At 43.5% G+C, this 22,862-nt stretch overlaps 1 protein-coding gene across 3 annotated transcripts in view; it reads right to left on the bottom strand.

Moving 5' to 3' along the window:
- Positions 1 to 22,862, bottom strand: part of LOC311239197 (lysine-specific demethylase 4A-like) — a 174,437-nt gene that overhangs the window by 30,601 nt on the left and 120,974 nt on the right. For all 3 annotated transcript variants that reach the window (XM_084327484.1, XM_084327485.1, XM_084327486.1), the window contains 2 exons: positions 13,854 to 13,909; positions 12,047 to 12,155 (listed from right to left, as the gene is read on the bottom strand). In XM_084327484.1, the coding sequence (XP_084183610.1) occupies positions 12,047 to 12,155; positions 13,854 to 13,909 (165 nt within the window). The remainder of the gene's footprint in view (positions 1 to 12,046; positions 12,156 to 13,853; positions 13,910 to 22,862) is intronic.

Consider the following 22,862-nt stretch of genomic DNA (forward strand, 5'->3'; position numbering starts at 1 on the left):
CAGATTTTTGAAATATTGATATTAAAGACGAGTTAGGGCGTCCTCGGCAACTTTAGCATGGCTAGGAAAGACGCCTAAACACGCTTTCGGCACTTAAAGTGTTAACACTGGAAAAGGCAATTCATAAGATAGTTCCCCTTTAACTTTAAATAAAGAAACTTAAGTATCAAACTGACAAACAAAATGGAATTAGCCAATAAGCTACTCTTTCATATGCACGATTCTTAGCCATTATAATTCTTAAGTTTGATTCTACTCCGATTCACAATCAGTGTGGAGCATTGGATTGTGCACTTCAGCGGGGTATCACAGGAATGTAAAATGCTCCCATCCTTCACATGAGTCGGGACTAGGGATGGTACGATTCCGAATCATGTACTTTTAAGGGTACCGACCGAATCATGTCAGTACTACCGACCGGTGCCACATTTCGGTACTGTAAAAAAATAAATAAAACTAAATGAAACATAAATGAAGTGTGCCGCACGTTCACACGCACAATACACGCTTACCTAAGATTTTACTTGATTCAACAACAAAGCAGTCGGGGCAATGGCAAGCCGAAAACGGTCGCAAGTGTTGTTACACTTTACAAAGCTAGATGCGGACAACGCTCGCTGCAATATTATATATATATTAAGAAATTGTTCTAAATAAGTAATTATAATAAATTATTCGTTGGAATATTTTTTTTTACAACTGAGGTGGTAGATTACATTTTTAGAGACTAAAGTACAGAAAAAAGGTACCGTTGGTTACCAGTTCAAATGTGAATGGTACCCAACCCTAGTCGGGACCGAATCCCACTTAGTTTGGCAGCCATTTTTCAGTTGAAAAAAAGAAAATCAGTCACCAGCGACAGCTGTTTATACAATTTTTAACGCACTATGGGAAAACAGCAAGTCTAAGATCAGTGTAAAAGCGATGAGCGACACTTTCCGCTTCCAATCACAAGCTACGACCTCCATGCCTAGCATTTGAACCTAGCTAGCCAAACAGTTCCTCTCAGACGGCCAAATACTGGAGGTGATGAGGAAGAGACTGCTAACATTCACACTAGTGTTGTCACGATACTGGAATTTCGAACTTCGATACCTTGAAAAGTATCGATATCATTTTCGATACCACAGGGAAAAAGGTTCAATCTTAAAATGTAAAAAAAAGCGTCACCAACCCCGGAGCGGCTGGATTCGCCTGTTCGAATCCAGCTCACAGCTCCGGGGTTGTCACCAGCTTGGCCGTTCACACTAATACAATTGGCAGTATTAGAGGGTGGGAGAAGCTGGCGGGGTGGATCCGGGTCGTTGTAAACAGCGACTCCTACAGTTCGGTCGGGGCGCCTGCTAAGCGCGGATAGGATCTAAGTGGGATAGTGTGATCCTTCCACAAGCTACGCCCTCTCAGTGAGAATCCGCGCTGCCAGGTGAAAAGAAGCGGTTGATTGGCTGGACGTGTGTCGGAGGAAGCACGTGGTAGCCTCCACTCTCCCAGACCGACTGTGGGGGGTAAGTGCGCAGCGACCAGGAAGGGGATTGGGAATTGGGAATTGGCATAACGACTAACATTGTGATGGGAGAAAATCGGAGAAAAAAAAAAGAAAAAAAAAATAGATACAAATATATTTTCTTTTTAATAAATTTTGCTTTTGTTGCTGGTCGATTCTCCTCAGCTTCTCTCTGGTACTATAAGAGAAGATAAATATAACACTTTAAAACCCTTTGTTTATCTTTAGATCACACATATAAAAATAACTAAATGATATAATCTTAGAAATTAAGTAAAGTTAATAGTACTGCGTGTTAACACATTGACCGACGGGGGTTGTGCCCATCTCATACCCCTCTCTGCCACCGTTAACACTTTCAGAGCCGGCCGTGTTTTCCTTTTTACCCCCTTGAATGCCCATCATCCACTTCAATGTTAGCGTTAATATCGCCTAATCTCGCTTAATCTATGTTTTAAATTATGGCTATGTGTCTAATCTGCCCGTCGCTTATCAATGACTCATTTTCCAGTCAACATTGTCGAAGCGGATTGTTTTTTTATCGGTTCATTTCCGTTATAGCATCTTGAAAAGCCCTCGTTTAAGGAAAATAAAAATATTCCATAAAAAAACGGAATATTGTAGAATACACAAAAAACGTTCAAATTTTTCAGCCTATTTATGAATAGTTTTCAAATAAACGCTAGATTATCGATAGTATTATGTGTATGTATGCACGCTATATAGGCGATCTGATATATTTCCTGATCGCTCGCACAGCCAAACAGCCATATCACATATAGGGGAAAAGCTTATATCTCCGTGAAAACAGCTCCGATTGGGGGAGCTCCAGTAGCTCACCGCATATCTCGGCGCTATTTCTGCGTCGGGGAAAACCGTGCTGCGTCACGGATCTGGTGGACTCCGAGTTCGATTCCCGGACCCGCCGTCATTTGCCAGAATGTCTTCCCCTGCTCTATATCCCGTTTCACCCTGTATCTGTCGGTCATGCTTGACCAGAAAAGCGATAAACGCTAAAAAATAAAGTTTAAAAAAAAGAAAACCGCTCCGATTACCCCAAGACTGGTAACATAAGATTCCTTACCTCACATCAGATGTTCTCCAAAAAGATTATTCTAATTCCTGATCGCCATTCCAAATATCGATCGCATTTATTGATTGATTATTGGCTACTGTAAATATATATTCGTCTCGCAATCACTTCGGTATTCATCAGACGGCTCGCCGGCAGAGTAGAATGAGGAAGCTGCCCACCCCCCCCATCCACCAGTCTAATAGAATGGGGTGCAGTTACACAGGGATAGACGATAGGGGGCGGTATTTTCACAATGGAGCTTGATTGATTGATAACTTTATTAACAGATTGCAGAATGGGTACAGTACTGTACAGTACTGTCTGAAGAAGTCCACCATCATCCCTGTACCCAAAAAATCTACGCCCGCTTGCCTCAGCGACTACCGCCCTGTAGCCCTCACCTCCATAGCCATGAAGTGCTTTGAGAAGCTAGTGAAGGGCTACATCTGTTCCTCCCTCCCCATCAACCTGGACCCGCTGCAATTTGCATATCGCCCCAACAGGTCCACGGAGGACGCCATAGCCCATGTGCTGCACACAGCAGCATCACACCTGGACAAGAGGAAGGGGAACTATGTGAGAATGCTATTCATCGACTACAGCTCAGCATTCAATACCATAGTCCCCTCCAAACTCATAGCCAAGCTCAGGGACCTGGGCTTGAACTATGACCTCTGCCAGTGGGTCTTGGACTTCCTGACGGGCAGACCCCAGGTGGTAAGAGCAGGCAACTGCACCTCCTCATCCATCACGCTCAACATAGGGGCCCCCCAGGGCTGTGTTCTGAGCCCCCTCCTCTACTCCCTGTACACACATGACTGCGTGGCACAGCGGAACAACACAATCATCAAATTTGCTGATGACACAGTAGTGGTGGGCCTGATCTCTGCCAACGACGAGAGGGCCTACCTGGAAGAGGTAGAGAATCTGTCACAGTGGTGTCAGGAGAACTGCCTCTCCCTGAACGTCAGCAAAACAAAAGAGATGATTGTGGACTTCAGGAGGTCGGGGGTCAAGGACTACAGCCCCCTCAGCATCGACGGGGCACCGGTTGAGAGAGTGAACAGTTTCAAGTACCTCAGAGCCCACATATCCGAGGACTTGACATGGACCACACACATTGACAGTGTTGTGAAGAAGGCACGACAACGCCTCTACTTCCTCAGGCGCCTAAGGAAGTTCCAAGTCAGTCAGAAGATCCTTAGGAACTTCTACTCATGTACAATAGAGAGCATCCTGACTGGCAACATCACCTCCTGGTTTGGGAATAGCACTGCACAAGACCGTAGCAGACTACAAAGAGTGACACGTTCAGCCGAACGCACAATTGGAGGGGGGCTTCCCACCCTCCAGAACATTTACAACAAGCGGTGCAGGGGGAAGACTAAGAGAATCATCAAGGACTCCAGCCACCCAAACAACTGCCTCTTTGAACTGCTGCGGTCAGGCAAGCGATACCGGAGTCTTAAGGCGAGCACAGAAAGACTCAGAAGAAGCTTCTACCCCCAGGCCATCAGGCTGCTAAACGAACAATAAACACTATGCAACAATCATCAAATGCACACAGCACACACACCCACACGCACACAATCACTTAAACAAACAACACACTGCAGCACCCACTCTCCACACTTTAGATCACACAAACACACTTTATATTTATTGATAAAGGATTTGCACTACAATTCGTACACCTACTGTAAATTGTACCTAAATTGCACCTCATCCCATTTCTGCCTTGCACTATATAGTATTGTATATTAGTACACTGCATAGTATATTGTATATTATATGGTAACTCAGTTACGTTTATTCTGCATCGAACATTGTACATATGTCTATACTGAACACTGTGACTTCATTTTTTTTACTTCTAATTTACATGCTATACTATGTTATTTTATTTCATACTTATCTTGTCTTGCACAGTCTCTGGAGCGTAACAGTAAGAAGCATTTTGTATAAAAGTATTCTGTACTTCTGTATGACAACTATTAAAGAAACTTGAAACAGTACAGCTCAATACATACAATTGTTAAGGGGATGCAGACCAGAGAAAGACTTTCGTCTTGTTTACATCAGGGTCCCCCATTTTCAATTCATCATAACATATATGACACACATGACATACAGATACAGTACTGCTACATCTATACATTTATGACATACCAGATTTGCAAATCGGTACTGTTTGTGATACAAAAAGTGTCCAGAAAAGAGTGTATATACATTTGACAATGGGGGAGGTTGGGTAGGTGGGGTGGGGTTGGGGGGGGACTGTACATTGGAGATGGGTGGGGGGTTGGGTAGGGGGTGGGTGGGGGACACTGTACACTGTACATTGGAATACTGACAAAGCCATACTTGGTCATTTACTGTACAACTGGGTTAGGACATTTGTGGGGGCCAGTTTCGAATTGCAGTCTTGCGTAGGTTTTTGAGAGTGTTTTTGAAAGTGGGTAGTGATTCACATTCCTTTACAGCTTTGGGTAGGGCGTTCCATCCAAAACGTGTTTAGTCCCTTGTTTGAGCCGAATCTGGGTTTAACATGATTTGTGGAGCTCCCTCTGGTGTTGTGATTGTGGTATTCACTGACCTTTGGGAAGTATTTTGACATGTACATGGGTACCTTGGTCGTGTAGTGTATCTTGTAGACCAGGCCCATTGCAAGTTGCTGTACTCTGCCGTCTACTCTAACCCATCCTAGGTTGTCAAAGTGGGCAGGGGTGAGGTGGGTTCTAGGAGTCAGGTCAAGCAGTAGTCTGACTAGTTTGTTTTGAGATGTTTGTAATTTGGTTTTTAGTGCCTTTGAGGTGCAAGCATAGTCGTCACCCACTGTAACTGAGAAGCCGTCGGTCTTGCAGAGTTTGTTATTTGAACCGAAGAGAATGGACTCTGTTTTGCCCATGTATAATGATAGTTTGTTATCGGCGAGCCATATGCAGATTTAGCCTAGTTCCGAGCTGAGGGTTTTTTCAACCTGTAACTTGTTCTTGTCAGAGACCAGCAGGGCTGAGTCGTCCGCAAACAGGAACAAGTTGCAGTCACAAGCTGATGACATGTCATTTGCATAAATTAGGAACAGTAGCGGTCCTAGTATGCTTCCTTGTGGAACACCACAGCTCACTGGGAGGGGGGGGGGGGGATAGGGTACCGTTTACCTCCACCATCTGTTCTCTCCCCTCCAGGTAGGATTGTATCCAGCTCACTGATAGACTGTCAATCACACCATTCTAATTGACAAGCTAAAAGCAATTGGTTTTGATAGTGTCGAAGGCCTTTTGTAGGTCCAGCATGACCATGCCGCAGTATTTGCCCGCGTCCACCTTTTGTATGATGTGGTCGTTCAAATAGAGAAGGCATGCGTCAGTGGAGTGGGATGTTCTGAAGCCAGATTGGAATACGTAGATTCGTTTTTTTCCCGCGAGGTACTTTTCGACCTGTTCGTATACTATTTTTTCCATGACTTTCGAGATGGATGTAAGGATAGAAACAGGGCGGTAGTTGCCTGGGTCTAATTTGCTGCCGTTTTTGTGCAGGGGTGTTACTCTCGCAATTTTGAAGTCCTTGGGGACGTGTCCCTGTTTTATGGAGAGGTTTATTATGTGTGTGATGACTGGGGTGATGGCGGCTGCTGAGTCTCTGAGGAATTTGGAGGGGATGTTGTCATGGCCAGTGGCCTTGTTCGGTTGGAGGGCGGTCAGTTTTTTGAGTACCGCATCTGTAGTTACCATTTCCAGTTTGAAGTCGTCTTTGTGGACGCCTAGGTTCTTGTAGTATGCTACTATGTGTTCTACCCCATACTGCCCTGAGTGGGGAGGGTAGTTTGTTTACCAGTGTTGTGGCTATGTTTGTGAAGAAAGTGTTTACGTAATTGGCTACATCCAGCTTGTCTGTGATGAGCGTGTTGTCCGTCTTTATGTTTATGTTTGAGAACCTGGTTTTAAGTTTTTTACTGCAGCCTAGTTGATTATTGAGTAATTTCCAAAGTTCACATGGTTTATTTTTGTTTTCCTCCGTTTTGTCATTGATGATTTTTTTTCTTCAGTTTTGATCATGGAGTTTACGTAATTTCTTAGTCTGTTTCTTTCTAGTTTGAGTTCAGTCACATGGGCTTGGAGTTCACTGCTCGTGCTTTTGGTAAGCTTTGACTGACTTTTACGAAACTCAGAGCATTTTTTGTCTCTGGCTTTCATAGCGGACAGTATTTCAGTGTGCATCCACGGCTCAGCAAGATTTTTTTAGGGGGGCCATGTTGTTTAGTATTGATGAAAATTTAGTTTTGAAGCCAAGCCATGTTTCTTCAACCAGTGTACCATTGAGCTCATCTGACCAATCCAGGCTCTCCAGTTTGAGGTTAAAGGCCTCGCTAGAGTAGGTTTTGAAGTCTCTAGATGTGACTGTTTGACAGCCAGCCTTTTGCTTTAGCTTTTTGCGGGTAAAGAATATCATATAATGATCACTTAACCCGCATGCTATAACCCCTTTGTTGGAGATCTTGGACTTGTCAGAGGTCAGGATGAGGTCAATGGTAGTCCGAGTTGAATCACACATTCTTGTGGGTTGGGTGATTAGCTGGCTGAGGCTGTGTAGCAGCGTTTCCGTTAGCCGGTAATTACCGGTATTTGACCGGCAAAGTCTGTTGAAGTCAGACATATTTAATCTCTCCGGTCTTAATGTCCGGTGAAAATAATTCCCTGAGTCTAAGCACAATTTGATTATTTGAATTGTATTAAAATAGGCTAAAATTAAATAGCCTATGCGATGAACGAAACAATCATTACATTTGTTTCATCGTTGCTTCTAATAATGACAACGACGTTGTCAGCGAGAGCTTAGTGCTGGGTGTGCAAACTTTTGTGAAGCTGCAGAGCCGGAGCAGCAGCAGCACAATGCAGTACTCCAGCAGTACTCCAATTCAGCCATTTTCAATTCAATGTTGGGTGGGGGGCGCTGCTGTGCGGTCCCCAGAAAAGAGCCAATAACAGCTGAATCTGCTGCTCTGCATCGACATACTCTCGCAAATAAGTCATTGGGAGGTGGAGAGAGAGTCGTCACGCAAACCCACGATAATGTTGCCGTCTCTCTCTGCCAAATTTCTCAGTTCTTCGCTTGATATAATTAATACAAATGTCCAATATAACGGAATTCGTTAGCTCATAAAAATGTGATTATAACAGACTGTTGTTTATTAATGTCGGGCGACTGCCCACAGACACCTATTTGATTTAAAGTCGGCAGCAGCACGAGTCTCGGGACTTATTTTATTTGGAATATAATGACTTTATACGCAAAAGTAGCCTAGTTTTAAGTAAAAATATTATAAATCTACATGCCTTGATGATGTCATTCTTTTGTTTTGTTGTCATTCTTTTGCCTATCAATTGTTTTTAAGCTCAATAAACTCTGACCGGAATTTCTCTCATTTGACCGGTAGATTGAAATCTACCGGACACTGAGGCCGGCAACAATTTTTTCTAACGGAAACCCTGCTGTGTAGATCACAAAACCTACTGAAAGCCTTGACGACGGGTGCTGCTTTACGTAGCATGTCCGTGTTCCAGTCCCCAATAAGAATTTGTTCTACGCCCTCCACCCCAGCTAAACACCCATCAAGTGTGTCATAGAAGCCACTGTGTTCTGGCGGTCTATAGATTGTGCCTACTAGTACTGATTTCGCCCTTTCAAATAAGATTTCAATCCAAACAGTTTCAATCTAGTCATGGTTAAGGTCAGTACGGTTGATGAATTTGGTATCTTTGTGATTATACACACAGACGCCACCTCCATACTGGTTTCTATCCCTCCTGACTATTGAATAGTTCTCGATTTCAATCTCTGGATCCTGTACAGATGAGTCTAGTTTTGTTTCTGTGAAACACAATATGTTAGCCTTACCGTTTAAAAACAAATGTCTGATTTCAGCCAGTTTGTGTCTCAGGCTGTTTGTGTTTAGGTGAAATATATGAAGTCCATTTGTGTTCGTTATTTGGTTTATGTCGTCGAGTTCAAAGTGTTGATTGTCTGTGGTGTCTGGTTGCCCGGGTGGCGGTAGGTGGGGAGGATGGGGTCCTGTGTCCATTGTTGTTAGCCCTGTTAGCTTCCTGGGTCCTTTGTACATTGATGTTAGCCCCGTTAGCTCGCCGGCCATCAGGCGATGCCTCGCTGTTTGTCCCGCAACGTGCTGGGCGCCTCGATTGTGAACACCGCTCAGAGAGAGGTTGCTGCACTAACGGGAGGCTCGATTGATGAAATATGATCAAATCGCTAATAAAAAAAAATAAACGATATTTAGCGTCGTCGGCACCCAACGGGGGGCATGAAATAACGATATATATCGTCCGTGGCATCCAAAGTACAGTTGCTGACGGGAATTTAACAGGGGCCAAAGCAGTTATATATTCCATTCCGTAGCAACAGAATACTTCCGAAAAGGTCTATACTGTAGTTGTTGATTTAATTGCGTGTTGAATAAATGGTGTATTTATAACAACATTCACATTACGTAGTCATATTTCCAAATCTCCAGTCAGCTTTTAGCACAGACTTCATGTAGGGATCTAAACAATATGATGCCGTTCAAAGTTCTGAGCCACATTTCTGTGCCGATTTCTTTTGACTTATTTTACTCTAACCAGAGTCTGTCCATTAAAAAAGCCTCTCAGTTGATATTTCTTACAGCGTGGTGGGGGGCTTCCATAATGAACTTGAACTTGTATAGCACGTTGATGCGTTTCTGACTTCATATCTTTTGAATTTAACATTCGATTCACTCAGGAAGAGCCGGTGAGATCGAGACCTCCGTCACAATGGAGACCAGAGTGGCGGAGGTCCTAATATAGCTCAGACAGATTGTTCCGAGCATGACTCAAACGTGTGCAGAGGCAGACAGTGGGCGTGTATTCGTCTACACTACAGTCACCAGGCATTTTCCAAAAACAGCCACAGTTGAGAGAAAAACCTTGAATGGATGAAAAGGTTGAGACAATGGCGTTTGTGAATAAAGCACATTTTATGTTGTGTGTGTGTGTGAGACAATCTTTAAAAAAAAATTTAGATACAAATCAGAGTGACACCGTTTCTCTGCGGAGTTCAAGTAAACAATGAAAGCAATGTTGAGAAGTTGTCACAGCCAGAGTGAGAAGTGAAACCAGTCAGTGGGCAGCCCTGCTGGCGTCACGGCAGGTGTAGTTTTACCCACAGTGGCAGAGGTTTAGTCTACAGTTTCAACACAGTAATAAGACACTTGTGCATTCGTACGCCAGTACGACCCAAACAGTGTGCGCTTCAAAAAGAGAGCAGTCAAAAATGGGGAACCAAGAGATTTGAATAATATACCAAAAGACATGTAGAAAATATAATGATGTTGACCATGAAGGGAAGAGTTGCTATTCTAATACATGCTTCCACATTTCAAGCACTGTGCTGTTCAGAAGTTCAGATTATTCTCATTTTAGTGATGAGGAATTCTAATCCAATGTTTCTTACTGGTCTCTGGGCTGGACATTTCACATAGATTGGTAAATTAATCATTATTATTTGTGATCAAAATCAGTGTTAGTTTTAACAAGGAGTCCCTGAAGGTTGTTATACCATTGCTTGCAGTGAGATCACAACCCCAAAGCATATAATGTATTATGCAGTATAGTCATATAATTGACAGAATTGTGAACTTAAAACTATTAAACCAACGCACCGGTTGAGGACCACTGCCTGGTTATGAACAGATAGTCCCAGCATGCATCACTGTGCCCTACTTTTTATTACATTTTTATGTATTTATATTGTGTTATTGTGCTTGATTTTTTATCTTTGATCTTTATTTCGAACATGCAATAAATACAAACAAACAAACAATAACAAAAGCAAAACACAACTCAATCTACATGTATACGTAATTATATATGTAATATTATATGTAATAAGTATACACTTATTTAATCCTACCCCTTTTCCACTACTCAAATGAGTGTACTATTTTAAAACATAAAAAAGAAAAAAAATATATATATATATATGCAAAACAAAAAAACTAAAACTACATATGTAAAACATGAAAGAAATAAAATAAAAACGTAAACACCCGTGAATATCAAGTCCCTTCCTCATCCCTGTACCTTGTGAACATCATTTCCTTATACATCAGTTTGAATTGTCTCATGTTTGGACATTGCTTAAGCACCACATTTAGACTTCCACAGTTTCACTCCACATCGAGATGCAGTGTCTTCTCATGGTAGTGCATACATTTAGCACTTTTAAATTGTGTTCTCCCCTCAGATTATAACCCCCTTCCCTATCAAAGAACAATTCTTGAATGTTTCTTGGAAGTGCATGACTTTTTGCTTTATACATTAATTGTGCCGTTTTAAATTCCACAAGATCATTTAACTTCAATGTCTTTGAAAAAACAATATGTTAGTGATCACGATAACCTGCAATGTGAACTATCCTTATGGCCCTTTTTTGGAGTATAAAAAGTGGTTGTAGTGTAGACTTATAATTGTTTCCCCAGTCTTCAGCACAGTAATTTAAATATGGTAAAACTAGTGAACAGTAGAGAATGTAGAGTGATTTTCTATCCAGAATGTGCTTTACTTTACTCATGACTGAAATGCTTCGTGAGAGTTTAGATTAGACATGTTTTATGTGAGGTTTCCAACAGATTTTATGGTCTATTATTACACCTAGGAATTTATTACCGGTATTTATATTTCAATAATCACATCATTTATTTTAACTTGTATCCAATCTACAGTTTCCAAACAACATAATTTTAGTTTTGCTCAAGTTCAATGATAATTTGTTTCTATCAAACCATTCCTTCAATTTCTTCATTTCAGATGTGATGACCTCTAAAAGCTGCTGGACATTCTCACCAGAAAAAAAAATATTAGTGTCATCCACAAATAAAATAATTTAAATAGATTGGATACTTTACATATCTCGTTAATGTACAAGATGAACAGTTTTGGACCCAACACTGACCCCTGGGGGACACCACAAGCAATGTCCAAACATTCAGATTTATAATCTCTCATTGTCACAAATTGTTGTCTTTTATTTAGATAGCTTCGCACCCAGTCCAATACTACCCCCCTGATCCCATATCTCTCCAATTTCCTGATTAATATATCATGATTAATAGTATCAAATACTTTTTTTTAGGTCAATGAATACTCAAGCTACATGTTTTTTTTTTATCTATGGAATTTGTGATTTTTTTCAATGAGTTCTATTAATGCTAGTGATGTTGACCGGTGTGTTCTGAATCCATACTGGCTATCGGTGAGTAAATTATGTTTACCAATGAATTTATCTAATCTGTTGTTGAAGAGTTTTTCTAATATTTTTGAAAACTGAGGAAGTTTTGCTTGCAGAAGTAAATCCAGTAGATAATGCAACAACATCACAGATATCATGATGCAATTGCACATTGAGGTTTTTTTGGCCTGCTCATGTCTTACCAGTCTGAACCTTGGCAGAGGAATGGCGCTGAGGTCGATGGGGCTGCGGTCTGTGATGTTGACAAATCGAGCTTCCAGAACAGTGATTGCACAGAGCACGTGGACCCACCTGCACCACAGCAAACAGGGAACACATTCAGGACAATCAGCATCATATCTAAGCCACTGTGGTTTATCAAAGGTATGTTAGCAGCATATTGATATAATTTTTTCTACTGCCAATACAGATTACTATAAGCCTTAAAAATGAGAATGTCACCCATTTAAGAACTCGCATGTTCTTCCTGTTTCCCATGACAGTTCAATCAGAATTTCTGAACACACACCACTCTCTCCTAAAGCTAGAGGTCAAATATAAGCCTGCTCCATAGACCAAAACCTAATTTGGGTGTGAGAGCTCACACAAACTCACAAAGTCAGATGCATCCCTAGTTTGAAGCACAGGGGTCTCAGGAACATTACAGGTCAATATGGGATAGAGCAAGAGGTCACCTATCATGGTGCAATATGTGGTAACTTGACACCTTTAGCTTCAGGATACACAGAAAGCCGATTAGGTATTGACATCATGTCTTGAAAGAACATAAGCTGACTACTTTCCATTTAGTAATAGACTCTGCGAGCAATGAGTCCAATGCGTCTAACATGCCTTGCATTCTCGCCATTCCTTTATGCCCACACCACGGTAAAACCTAAACTAACATTAGCTGCTAACGCCAACTAAGCTAAGGGTCTCCTTGCCAGCTGAGTGCCAGCTGAGCCTAGCCCACACAAGCCATTAGGGAGAGGGATGCTGCTTCTGGCCTGAGGCCTTTCTTGTCATTTAGACTGACATTCACTTAATGTGTCCTCAATACATAGATGACAAGAGAAGGCTTGTGCTCGTGTGTGAGGGAGAAAGCGAGTGAGATGTCTGTGTGTATGAGAGGGAGAGCGAGAGATGTCTGTGTGTGTGAGAGACGGAGAGAGAGCGAGAGATGTCTGTGTGTGTGAGAGAGGGAGAGAGAGCGAGAGATGTCCGTGTGTGTGTGAGAGGGAGAGAGAGCGAGAGATGTCTGTGTGTGTGAGAGAGGGAGAGAGAGCGAGAGATGTCCGTGTGTGTGTGAGAGGGAGAGAGAGCGAGAGATGTCTGTCTGTGTGTGAGAGGGAGAGAGCGCGAGGGATGTGTGTGCATGTGTTTGCGTGTGAGAGGGAGAGAGAGTGAGAGATGTCTGTGTGCATCTGTGTGTCTGTGTGTGTGTGAGGGAGAGGGAGAGAGCGAGAGATGTCTGTGTGCGTGTGTGTCCATGTATGAAAGAGGGAGGGGGGTGCGTTCAGCCCGAGGATGCTTGATGCACTCAACTGTAAATTTACTCTATAGGTTTATGAGTTTTAGGGGAAGAAAGAATAGCTGTTCATGAAATCACGCGAGAATCCATCTCATCAGGCTTCAAGTTATGCCCAACCACAGTGGCTCAGACCAACCAGTGTCCTTTGAGGAGCCACTGTAGGCCACGGGCAAAAGATACTCTGCCAACTGTGTTGTTTAAGTGTCTGCGCTGTTCCGAACCGTTTCAACGGACTTCCCAGATGGTTCTGTGTAACAGACCATCTGGCGGGTCAGGTTAAGTGGACTGCCCAGTGCCCACTCTCCACTACTACACTGTATGTCTGCTACACTGTACAATGTGCTAGGAGTTGATAATCCAAAAATAACCAACTACAACTCAAAAGATCCACACATCCCTATAAGCAAGCAAAAACTACAGAATCCATTTCTTTGAAGATGCTGTGGCTACACGATGTCTGTGTTCTGGTAAATGCTTACTTGTCGTTGTTGGCTCTGTGCAGCGCTCCACCTCTCAGCGAACACAGACAGCAGTCCTGAGGGACAGAGGGAGGGACAGAAAGAGGTCATATTATTAATTATGAATACTTTCCTTATTTCTCAGAGTGCTCGTCATTGTGTGAAGCATGCCAAGTATGGGGTAAGCAAGTAGTACGGCAACTCTCTGAATCAAAAGACAACATCAAAGCAGAGTAAAGGGGGTTGTCATCAAAGTGTGTATGTGAATTTGTGACAGAGTGAGTGACATGAATGTGCAGAAGTCTGCACCTGTGTTTAGGAAAATGCTAATTTGTGAATAGCTACATGTGCATTTCTGTGAGTGTGCAACATTGTGTTAATGTGTGGGTTATATATCCATGTGTGTTATGCTTGTGTGTGTGTGCGTGCGTGTGTGCGTGTGTGTGAGCAACTCCTCCCACACATGGTGTAGAGCTGGCGGTGCGGCGGCCTGGATCAACATCCTCCTCTTTGGCCCATTTCCCCAACAGTGTGTCAACAAGATACAACGGATGAACTCTTATCGACTCAGACCAGCTGGCCTTTACATGAATCCAGTGCTAAAGAGGCTCAGTTTAGTTTAATTATTATTTGACAATTATATATAAAAAAAGAAAAAAAAATTATAATAATCATGGCACAAAAAGTCAAAGACTACCCTCGCAGCAGCTCATATATCACCATTATCAATTGTACATAGACACCAATATTACCACAATATCACAATTGTAAAACAATATTGCAACAATATTGATCAATGCATTCTCAAAGGTTCTCCGGCTAAACCACATAACAAAACCCCTCAAGCAATAAAGTGGGGAGTAGGATAGGAGTGTCGTCAGAAATCCAAAAAGGGAAAAACTCTATCAATGCTGTACTTGTTTTAATGTCTTGGCTGGGAGGACTTAAAGATCCCCTCTACTCAAAACTGTGTGTTTTAATGGTCAAGACCTCTTGGGGGAATACCCTCCATTATCCAGGTTGTTATTTGTACAAAACTAGTCACCAGAGCTCCTTTCTCACATTCTTCCCCTGAAGAGGCAGAACTTCTGTACTTCTCTGAAATCTGAGTTGCATGTGTGATGTCACTAATAGGTTGAACCTATTATGGTCAGATGTGGTAACTTGACACCTTTAGCTTCAGCAAACACAGAAAGCCGAGTAGCTATCGACATCATGTGCCGACTTCCTGGTAAATATCAATGGGCGCTTGTTGCCAATTTCCATATCCATAGCTCCTTGCATCTCATTTAGGGTAAAGGTGTCGAAATGCTGCAAAGACATTTTCAGTCGTTTATCGAAGAATAACCAATAATCATATTATCCAAATAGTTAATTAATAATTTTGTTATGGTTTAAAATACATCTGGAGAGGGTCTTTATTAGATGTGGGGAGGGGGTGTCTGGGTGTTGATAACAATATGGTGTCTGTTAATAAATGCATTACCTACTGTATATAATTGTACAATGTTTGGATTCTCAGAATGAGAACTAAAGATTTCTTCTAGTTTATGGGCATTTCTTTTAAAATAGAGGAAATTAACTGATCTTATTCTCTTCAGAAAATGTTTAATAACCAGTGGGACCAGCCTCCCACAACCAGTGGGACCAGCCTCCTATAACCAGTGGGACCAGCCTCCCACAACCAATGGGACCAGCCTCCAGCAACCAGTGGGACCAGCCTCCAGCAACCAATGGGACCAGCCTCCAGCAACCAATGGGACCAGCCTGAGCAGCCTCCCACAACCAGTGGGACAAGCCTCCTATAACCAGTGGGACCAGCCTGAGCAGCCTCCCACAACCAGTGGGACCAGCCTCCCACAACCAGTGGGACAAGCCTCCTATAACCAGTGGGACCAGCCTTCAATAACCAGTGGGACCAGCCTCCAATAACCAGTGGGACCAGCCTCCAATAACCAGTGGGATCAAACTAAGTACTAATCCATCAGTATCAGGGTATTTCTACTTTAAGTAGCTAAATTATGTTTTTCCCCCCACCACTGGCTTTGAAGTGCCTCAAATCAAACAACACTGGCCCCTAGTGGCACTGGCAGGTGATGTGTTTCACAACGACCTGTTCCAAGTGATCTTTCACAACAACCTGATCCAAGTTGTTACGAAGGATCAGATTAAACCGAATATATATATTTATTTATTGATATATATTGAATAGTATTTGTATATCGTTTGATATCCCTTGTATATTCCTTGTACATATACACGGAATATCCCTTTAGCCTACTATAGCCCATAATAGTTCATTCTCTTATTGGACAAAAGGACCAGGCGCCAGGGACCAGCCCCTGACGTCAAGTTCAAAGGTACCGACGAGACATGTCCGTACTAGCCCCGGCTCCGCTCAGGGATACGGCTACCGAAATGAGAGTGGCACTATTTGTTCACCGTGCATATAAATATGGCGCAAGTAAATGTAGAAGACCCTTAGTCCTTTACCCTTCTACCCAACTAAGTAACAGAACGTGAAGCCTCACCCACGATACCGCGTGCGGTGTAGTATGGCCTGTTTGGCCTTAGAATAGCATTGATACCTCGTGCGAATTAATAGCTGAATTGTCAGAGTTTGGCACTGTACCGTCGAGTGCGACGTATTTCTATTAAGTAATAATAGTCTATCGTGTATGGTGCATCGTGCGGTTAGAGTTCTAAAGTGACCAGCATCTCCAACGCTTCCTCGTGTTATCTAGAGTCTTATCCAGGCTGGGGCCGACCACACATGGCGCTTTCATCCGAGGAGATCTAGACGAGGACCGAGGGACATGTACACTGGATTACCTACCCGACGACTGCTGAGCCCTATGCGGCTGGAATATATTTGCTTTGGTACTGTGATTTGTGGAGCGGATAATCGCCGACGCCTGTGAGTGTTGGATTTACCCCCGAGAGGAGTCAAGTTGAGTCGGCGCTCAGAGACTGAGGTCGCCTAGCTTCTTCTTCACTGTGGAGCTACAGCCTACAAGAGAACCAAGGTGTATTCATCTGCGGATCAAGAGTCTACTGCACTGTCTTCTGTACTTGAAGTCTCCCTAGACATCGTTGACCAGACGGTCTACTACCGACGGCTCTCCTACCCCCCCTACCGGCCTACAACCGGGAGGACCCCTTCCAGAATATCCTGCTATATCATTAAGAGTACCATAGATCTAATTCCCTAAGAGCCAGGTTGTATACTTGCTTCCTGCGTAACCAGAGATTGGACATTCAGTGTTGATTTGCCTACGAGTACTCATTTGCCTTACAAGTGCATTCAAATCATAAATGTAATAGTAACTATTATATGTACCTTTTGCTATATATTAAATATTTGATTATTACCTTTGTGTGGACCCGATTTCATTGTGGGAAAGTGTTCATCATATTTAGATATCGTGTACTGTATGGCCAGTAGTTAAAGTACATAAAGCGGTAGTGGTTTAATGATACCATACTTATCAATACAGTCAGGGAATTGTACCCCTCAGTTACACAAGTGATGTTTCACAACAACCTGATCCAAGTGATGCGTTTCACAATGACCTGTTCCAAGTGATGTGTACAACCCAATTGGCTGTGATGCATAAATTATAAGGGAGTCATATATCAAGCTCAAATAAATCACCAAAAGATTGAGGTTAAATCCCTCCACCATATGTTTCTCCTAGTTTACCACACACAAAAATGTATGTTCTAACAATTTGTTATATTTCACAATTAGAAGGCGACAAGGCGTATGTTAATTTCTGCTCGCAGGAGGAGACGCAATGGCCTCGTAATGTTATTACAAAACCGATGATGAAAAGATGATTAAAACTAAAAGGAGGACAAGACGAGCCCTCCACACTGAGGCCTTTGGAGGCAGAGCAGCTGTGGAGCTGACGTAGCGTGACACAACATGTCTGACCCCTCGTCATCCAGCTCAGCTGTTGTGAGGTCTGTAAAAAGCAGAGATGACTGAAGGTTTTTACAGAGTAATATGAGCAGCATGAACGATTACTAGTGGGAGGTTATCTGAGAATGCTGTCCATTTAGAGCAGTAAGGAATCAATGTTGTGTGACGGGACAAAGGTGACAGTGCACAGTAAAATGGCTTTTATTTTTTATTATTATAATTTGATTTCATGAAAGTGTGGAAATTAAGAGGCATTTTGCTGATATATGGTTGTGAGAAGGACACCCTCCTCTCCCCTGCCCCCAAAACCCAACCTGGTGTTGAGGGAGGAGCCACGGCTCGCTTCTCCAGTCATTTTGAAACGTTGTTTCAAAATCCTGCTTTTTCCAACTCTGCAACATCACAAAAATAAAAACAATCCTTTCACCCGTTGACCTGGAAAGAGTAATCAATGCATTCGTCACATCACGCCTGCAATGCCTTCTACACCGGCATTAGTCAAGCAGCCATGTCCCGCCTTCAAATGGTACAGCACTCTGCAGCTAGGTTCCTTAATGGCACCAGAAAGAGAGAACACCACTGGCTCCCAGTCCCATTTGGAATATAATAAAAAATCCTCCTCCTGGCCTTTAACAATTTGAGTGCCACGCCCGAGAATATTCGGGTTTACGCCCCGACCATTGAGTGCCACGCCTGAGAATATTCTGGTTATTTTAATTTTATTAGCGATCTGAAATCATATTGCATCACGCGAGCCTACCGTTGGAGATCCAGGGACCGCCGGCGCTCGGATCTGAAAAAAGCGCCCCCTATCGTCTCCCAGATGGTAAATCACCCTTTTGGAATGGACTCAATGAAAGTGAATGGGAGAACGGATTTCTGACTCCACATTTTACTTCTCACTGATGCAGCCGGGGTCTACCAGAGTTCATTCTGGAGCCTCTGAGCTGCGCGGATCTGTATACACGGTTGATCAATACATTTATCGATTTTTTCGAATGGCGATCGGAAATTGGAATAAACCATTTGGATACCATCTGACCTCAAGTAAGGAAGCTATGTTATCAGTGTTAGGATAATCAGACTCGTTTTCACGGAGATATAAGCGTTTCCACTATATGTGATATAGCTGTTTTGACTGTAAAAGCCATGAGGAAATAACAGCAGCGATTATCAGCGCACGGCACAAGCGTGCGTGCGCACACATATACTATCGATCATCTAGCATTTATTTGAAAACGATTCATGAATAGGCCGACAAATGACAACGTTCTGGAATATTCCAGTAAAAGGCAATTATCATAGAATGTGTTGTTTTTCCCCGGAAAACGGGTGATTTTCAAAATGCTATCAAACGGAAATGAAGCGATAAAAATACAATCTGCCTTGCCAATGTTGACTGGAAAATGAGTCTTTGATAAGCGACGGGCAGATTAGACACATAGCCATAATTTTAAACATAGATTAGGCGATATTAACGTTAACATTGGGAGTGGATGGTGGCATCAAGGGGGTAAAAAGGAAAACCCGGCGTGGCACTCAAAGTGTTAAGGCACTATCGGGTGCAGCACCCCTGTACATCACAGAGCTCATAACCCCCTACTCAGCACCCAGGTCACTAAGATCCTCCAACCAGGCTCGGCTGCCACCCCCCCCCCCCCCCCCCCTGTGGAACCAGCTACCCCTGGAGATGAGAACTGCCCCCTCGCTGGAGACATTTAAGTCCAGACTAAAAAATATGATCACATCACACCCATACTCCATTCCCTACACTGGCTCCCCGTCTCCTCCAGGGTTGAATACAAGGTCTCCCTCCTCACCCATAAGTGCATCCACAGCAATGCCCCCTCCTATCTAAAGGAGCTCATCGCTCCCCCGACTTCCACCCGCTCTGGATGTTTTTTTTTTTTTTTTTTTTTTTTTTTAAACTTCTATTCATTTTATTATTTTTTATTTTATTTTTATGTTCTTCCATTTCATTGGTTGTTTTATTCATTTTAATTGTTTTTATTCATTTAACTTTTTATCTTTATCTCCTGTAGCACTGAGATTTTCACAAATATAAAGTGTGGTACAAATTGAATATTATTATTAAAAACTCACTTTTACTCCCTAGCCTTCCATAAACCCTGATTTTCCCACACCCTTACTCACACTCTCATGCAATTTTAATTTGCCCTTCCCCCTTGTATCTGTTCTTGTGTTATTCTATCCCCTGTGTGCTATATTGTACTTTGTGCTACTCTATCCGTGTGTTGGCCTACTGTTATCCTATTCTCTGACAGTACTGTCTTGTCCTGCTGAGCCTTTTTGTATTATGAATTATTATGCTTCGACTGTACAGCACTTTGGTTGGCTCTTGAGTTTTTAAACGTGCTTTATATATAGACAGTAAAGTAATAATACAATATGTAAGAATAAGGTTTAGATAATGTATAAAGCAACTCATTTCCAGTAGGCTAAGTAGGTCAAATATGCCAAATGGCTGAGCAGCAGCAATGGCTGATAGAAATTATGTCTTAATATTGTTACTGGATGCCTGGTTACCCCTCCCTTAAAACACAAATCTGGTCAATCCAAGACAATGGTTTCAGCACCATGTAGGCCTTTTGAGGAATTCATATTTTTTGCTGGACCGCGCTGCTTAGAGTTTTCTGACAAAGAGGATGTTTATAAAACTCTTTGACTTGAATATCACTCTTCACAGGATCAACGCTGCATCAATCTCTCGTCTGTTCACGCACCGCTCACGACCGAGAGCAGCCTCTCCACAAAGACATCAGACAGATGTTAAGAAGCAGACGAGCTCGATATCCTTCAGTAGCATCTCCACCACTTCACTCCCGACAGTCGCTCCCATCTCCACCACTTCACTCCTGACAGTCGCTCCCATCTCCACCACTTCACTGACAGTCGCTCCCATCTCCACCACTTCACTCCCGACAGTCGCTCCCATCTCCACCACTTCACTCCTGACAGTCGCTCCCATCTCCACCACTTCACTGACAGTCGCTCCCATCTCCACCACTTCACTCCCGACAGTCGCTCCCATCTCCACCACTTCACTCCTGACAGTCGCTCCCATCTCCACCACTTCACTGACAGTCGCTCCCATCTCCACCACTTCACTCCTGACAGTCGCTCCCATCTCCACCACTTCACTCCTGACAGTCGCTCCCATCTCCACCACTTCACTCCTGACAGTCGCTCCCATCTCCACCACTTCACTCCTGACAGTCGCTCCCATCGCCACCACTTCACTGACAGTCGCTCCCATCTCCACCACTTCACTCCTGACAGTCGCTCCCATCGCCACCACTTCACTGACAGTCGCTCCCATCTCCACGACTTCACTGACAGTCGCTCCCATCTCCACCACTTCACTGACAGTCGCTCCCATCTCCACCACTTCACTCCTGACAGTCGCTCCCATCGCCACCACTTCACTGACAGTCGCTCCCATCTCCACGACTTCACTGACAGTCGCTCCCATCTCCACCACTTCACTGACAGTCGCTCCCATCTCCACCACTTCACTCCTGACAGTCGCTCCCATCGCCACCACTTCACTGACAGTCGCTCCCATCTCCACCACTTCACTCCCGACAGTCGCTCCCATCTCCACCACTTCACTCCCAACAGTCGCTCCCATCTCCACCACTTCACTCCCGACAGTCGCTCCCATCTCCACCACTTCACTCCCGACAGTCGCTCCCATCTCCACCACTTCACTGACAGTCGCTCCCATCTCCACCACTTCACTGACAGTCGCTCCCATCTCCACCACTTCACTCCCGACAGTCGCTCCCATCTCCACCACTTCACTCCCGACAGTCGCTCCCATCTCCACCACTTCACTGACAGTCTCTCCCATCTCCACCACTTCACTCCTGACAGTCACTCCCATCTCCACCACTTCACTCGCGACAGTCACTCCCATCTCCACCACTTCACTCCCGACAGTCACTCCCATCTCCACCACTTCACTCCCGACAGTCGCTCCCATCTCCACCACTATCACTTCCGACAGTCGCTCCCATCTCCACCACTTCACTCCTGACAGTCGCTCCCATCTCCACCACTTCACTGACAGTCGCTCCCATCTCCACCACTTCACTGACAGTCGCTCCCATCTCCACCACTTCACTGACAGTCGCTCCCATCTCCACCACTTCACCGACAGTCGCTCCCATCTCCACGACTTCACTGACAGTCGCTCCCATCTCCACCACTTCACTGACAGTCGCTCCCATCTCCACCACTTCACTCCCGACAGTCGCTCCCATCTCCACCACTTCACTGATAGTCGCTCCCATCTCCACCCCTTCAAAAAAAGGAAAGCCCTACCTATCCTCTTACCTTGACGATTAAAAGCCTCCCCAATTTAGAAAACAGTAATCCAATGGCTGGTATTGTTATATACCGGATGCTCTGAGTTAACCGGAGCTAACACAGATCAGGATCGTAAAGCATATATGATGACTTCCTTTCTGGGGTTGTCAAAATAAAAGTGCGACGTTTATAGCAGCGGAAAACTTTTATTTTGTACATTATCTAACGTTAACACGAACCTAAACTAACGTTACAACTAACCTAAACTAACCTAGCTCAGAGCGTCCGGTATATAACAATACCAGCCATTGGATTACTGTTTTCTAAATTGGGGAGGCTTTTAATCGTCAAGGTAAGAGGATTTCAAGTCATGGTATCCATAAACTTCAATCGGTTCGGATCTTTTGAATGAATGAGAATGTAAACAAACACAGCGTCACGTTGAAATCACTGTCTGGGCTCAGAGAGGAGTGGTTGGGCCAAAAAATAGTTCAGAGTATATTTGCTTATAAAACATAATTGTCTAATTCAATTATTTTTTATTTCTCCACGTGGTGAATACACAGGTCACAACATGTTTACATGAACGTTTTGGAGTTGTATTTGGAGTGTATTCTGCAATCTGTTAATAAACTTTTCAATCAATCAATCAAACTACCTATACACTGTAAGGCTCCGGATCTGCCTCACTTCCAGTGATGAAGCTAAGCTATGCTAACGGAGCGACTGTTGCCTAAGCTAAATGCACGCACAGAGACAAAAAAGGTATGTAT

This window comes from Notolepis coatsorum, assembly GCF_963971535.1.
Source record: "Notolepis coatsorum genome assembly, chromosome: 13".
In the NCBI taxonomy this organism is placed as follows: Eukaryota; Metazoa; Chordata; class Actinopteri; order Aulopiformes; family Paralepididae; genus Notolepis; species Notolepis coatsorum.